Source organism: Harpia harpyja, unplaced genomic scaffold (assembly GCF_026419915.1).
Source record: "Harpia harpyja isolate bHarHar1 unplaced genomic scaffold, bHarHar1 primary haplotype scaffold_120, whole genome shotgun sequence".
NCBI lineage: Eukaryota > Metazoa > Chordata > Aves > Accipitriformes > Accipitridae > Harpia > Harpia harpyja.
This window is the reverse complement of record NW_026293192.1, coordinates 124,213-128,481: the sequence shown is the minus strand read 5'-3', so window position 1 is coordinate 128,481 and position 4,269 is coordinate 124,213. Positions and strand designations below refer to the sequence as shown.

Below are 4,269 nucleotides of genomic sequence, written 5' to 3'. Positions count from 1 at the left end.
GGATGGCCCAGCCCTGAGCCCCAACCCCCTGGGAAGGGGGACTCTTTCCTTCATGGGATGCTTACAGCTCTTCCCGGGAGCAGTTTGATGTGGGGGGGTGTGATGCCGAGTGAAGGACAGTGGTAAGACACCTCCCAGGCTCTTTTGGGGGTCAGTGAGGAGGGAACAAGGGCCTAGGGCTGTAAGGAACTGGTGTCCTCGCAAGGGCTTCAGTGGAAGAGACAGCAGCACCGTGGAGATGACAAGGACTTCAGTTCTGTTGGCAGGGAGGAGGGGGGCAGCGCACAGGGGCCCTGTTTGCACCACAGACAGTCCTACACTGTCCTATGCCTGTGCCAGTTTCCCTGCAGACTTTAGCTGCCTCCCCCTGTTTCCCCACCTCACCCTGACCTTGCGATCTCCCAAGCTTTACTGATGCCTGTGAAAGGCAAGACGCTAGCTGCAGTACAACTTGCTTAGGAGAATGAACACTATCTGACACTATGAGCTTTTACCTCAGGGTCAATGTGACCTGAAGACCCAACCTAAGCCAGCTCTTCATGACTGAGAACACCCCATAACGACAATAAAAGCATGGAAGATTTACCTTTCAAAAAACCAGGCATGTAGCCATGAACCAGGCATGAACTACAATCGACCAGAATCCAGGATAAACATCCCCCACCTGCACCGGCCATCAGTTTAGAACAATGACGATTAACACACCACTGACCATACCTCTGCATCACCTGCACAGGTCAAGCGTGTACTGATCCCGTGTGGGACAAGCACACACCGATTACGCGAGCACTAATAAATGATGGGGTCATCCCTTAACATGAATAATTGGATTGGTCTCTACAACTGTATTGGAACAGATGCAGACCCTGCTTTCCTCTGTATTGGGGTCCTCCATGCATTAGGCTGGGGCACCACTATATGCACAGCTAAAATGAGAGAATAAATTACCTTGGTAATTCTCTGCTAAGCATCCTTGTCTGCCTCCTAAGCCAGCGAATAAGTGACTTTTACATGCTAATTTGTCCTCACTGGCTGTCCCATCAAACACAAAGCTGTGGTTACCTGAGGATTTGACAATGCCTGGGAGGTCCCCACAACCTGTCTGAATTCTTCCAATACCCTGCTAATGCTCCTCTCACACCCAAAACACCCCAGTCCCTGACTTGCTTTGCTCCTGTACTTGGCTCTGTATCCCAGCACTGAAATGCACGTCCTCCTCCTTCTGCTGTCTCAAAATCACTACTTCAGGTCCTCTCCCTGCCTTTACCACACTCGCTGCTATGCACACACCGCTCTCTCCCTGCACTGCCATGTGTCTCACAAATCCAGACTTCCCGCCTCCCCTGCAGTTATGGCACTGCAAGAGGGTTCTGCCTTTTCCAGGATCATGGATGTTTCTTGTGGTCCATCCAAGTCTGGGGAGTGAAGAAGGGGAAGAGAGCAAGGTCAGCTCATGAGGCATGACTGAGCACAGCCACCCCTAGCAGCAGGCATTCCCTATCTGCCAGGTAGAGGCATGCACACAAGACGGAAATATCTCCATTATCCTTGACGTGCACAAGAGGGGAATTGCTTCCTGCCATCTTCCCAGGACAAACCTCCTCCTCCTCCTCCACTCACACGGATCAACTGCTTTCCATTTCTGGGCTCAGGTGTGGTTGTAAGGATTTGCTAAAGCCATCAGCCATTACCTTGTTTCTGACAGACATGCCCTGAGTCTCTCTCCCAGGTGTGCACATGGCCAGTCACTGCTGCTCGGGGCCCCACTCACTCTTCAGAAGAAGCTGGGCAGAGCTGGCCATTTTCCCCATTGCAGGCACTGAGCCCAGCCAGAGGATGGAGATAGCCTCACAGCCAGACTTAGCATAAACCGGGTGAACAGCCAGTGCTAGAAATGGCTGGTGAGGGAGGCTGGGGGGTGACAAAGGCCCTGGGCCACCTTCCTGGTCCGTCCATGACACCAAGGGCACAGACAGGCCTCCTCTCTCCTGCACCTGCATGTCTCAGCCCCCATCCAGGAGCCCTGTCTCTGCACCACAAACCCCCTGATGCGAGGCCTCACCCTGCACGGTCACGCAGTACAAGCTTTACACAGATGTTTTTCCCTCCCCGGAAGCTTCCAGCTCAGCCCAGCTCCCTCCAAGACCTCCCCCTCCCTTGCCCTCTCTCCATCCCAGACCAGTCTGGTCTGGCCCCACAGCACTACTTGCCACAGGGTGCTGCAGAGCTCTGGGCACTCACCCCAGAGCCCCAGCACCTCTGTAGGGCAGAAGGAGTCAGCCCAGAGATGGGTGGGCAGAAGGAAAAGGAGGTCAATGGCACCCTGTGCCCCCTGTTCTCCTCTCCAGGATATCCTGAGAGGTCTGCAGCCTCTTTGTGCCATCCCATCTCCCCAGGCTAGCACAAGAGCCCTAGTCCTTGCGGTCCTCAAGAGCTCCTAATCCCCCAGGGACAAAGCAGCCTGCCCCAAGCCCGTGCAGCCAGAAAGGTGTTTTTATTTCCCATTCATTCCTGCTAAGCAGAGGATGGATCTTAGACAAAGAAGTTGCTACAGGTCCATGTATTTTGCTTAAATAACATGCTTTCCCATTTCTACAAAGGCTCAGTGTCACACAAGGAGGGTGGATATTTAAGGGGATAAAATTTATATTTATTTGAAGAAAACATCATCAAAAGTGGAAAAAGGGAAAAACAAGTAAAGAAGGAAAGGCAGACTTGGCCTGTCATGACATACACTGGGAGTCACTTGCACAGGAACGTAGGCAGTCTATGGCTGCTGAAAACCATTCAGTTGCCAGTTTCCTCAGGGCATCCTTGAGCTCCTGGTTCCTCATGCTGTAGATGAGGGGGTTCACTGCTGGAGGCACTACTGAGTACAGAACTGCCAGCACCAGATCCAGGGATGGGGAGGAGGTGGATGGAGGCTTCAGGTAGGAAAACACTCCAGTGCTGATAACCAGGGAGACCACAGCCAGGTGAGGGAGGCACATGGAAAAGGCTTTGTGCCGTCCCTGCTCCGAGGGGATCCTCAGCACAGCCCTGAAGATCTGAACATAGGACAGCACAATGAAAACAAAACATACAAAAGCTAAAAAAGAACTTAAAATAAGAAGCCCAGCTTCCCTGAGGAAGGACTCTGAGCAGGAGAGCTTGAGGATCCGGGGGATTTCACAGAAGAACTGCTCCACAGCATTGCCCTTGCAGAGTAGTACTGAAAACGTATTGGCAGTGTGCAGCACAGCAGTGAGGAAACCAGTGCCCCAGGCAGCTGCTGCCATGTGGACACAAGCTCTGCTGCCCAGGAGGGTGCCGTAGTGCAGGGGTTTGCAGATGGCAACATAGCGGTCATAGGCCATGACAGTGAGAAGAAAATACTCTGCTGACATCAAAAAGACAAACAGAAAGAGCTGTGCAGCACATCCTGGGTAGGAGATGACCCTGGTGTCCCAGAGGGAATTGGCCATGGCTTTGGGGACAGTGGTGGAGATGGATCCCAGGTCAAGGAGGGAGAGGTAGAGGAGGAAGAAGTACATGGGTGTGTGGAGGCGGTGGTCACAGGCTACGGCGGTGATGATGAGGCCATTGCCCAAGAGGGCAGCCAGGTAGATGCCCAGGAAGAGCCAGAAGTGCAAGAGCTGCAGCTCCCGCGTGTCTGCAAATGCCAGGAGGAGGAACTGGGTGATGGAGCTGCCGTTGGACATCTGCTTCATCTGGGCATAGGGACCTGTCCAAGGAGGAAAACACAATAAGGTAGGGGAGACTTCTCAGAGAAGAATCCAAGCTAATTCCCATAGATATTCCTCCTGCTACACACCCCCCCTTTTCTTTTTCCAGGAGACCTTCCTCGTCTCCCTGGCTGGAGCCCTGGTTGATGCTGGCTGAGTGTGCAGTGAGGAGAAGGGCCTCTGCCCACAGGATGCCGAGGAGACAGTCCTGCTCTGCAGCAGTGGGTTCATGGGAACCGTGGGGGCAGGGGCCAGTCCTGCTGTTCAACTTTGTCAGATGAAACTGCTCCTAACGCAGGTGGTCTTGTTCAGCATCTGACCTCCCAGTACTAAGGAATGGGGAGGGCAAAGGCAGGGTTTTTTACAGTTACCCCATGTCACCCGGGAAGTGTTCTTGGACATCAGAAACCCTCAGCATTTCTGCGGCACTCAGGGAGAACAGAGTGAGTGCTGCAAAGCAAGAGGATTGTCTGCATCTTAGAGCAGAAGGAGGGGAGCTGGTCTGTCCCTCTGTCTTGTTCCCAGCTGCCCTGAGATTACACCT

The 4,269-nt window shown here is 53.3% G+C and overlaps 1 protein-coding gene across 1 annotated transcript; it reads right to left on the bottom strand.

The window, feature by feature from the left end:
- Positions 1-2,723: 2,723 nt before the first annotated feature.
- LOC128138237 (olfactory receptor 14J1-like) lies at positions 2,724-3,701 on the bottom strand. Its single transcript, XM_052779544.1, has one exon. The coding sequence runs from the start codon at positions 3,699-3,701 to the stop codon at positions 2,724-2,726; it is 978 nt and encodes a 325-aa protein (XP_052635504.1).
- Between the last annotated feature and the right edge of the window lie 568 nt (positions 3,702-4,269).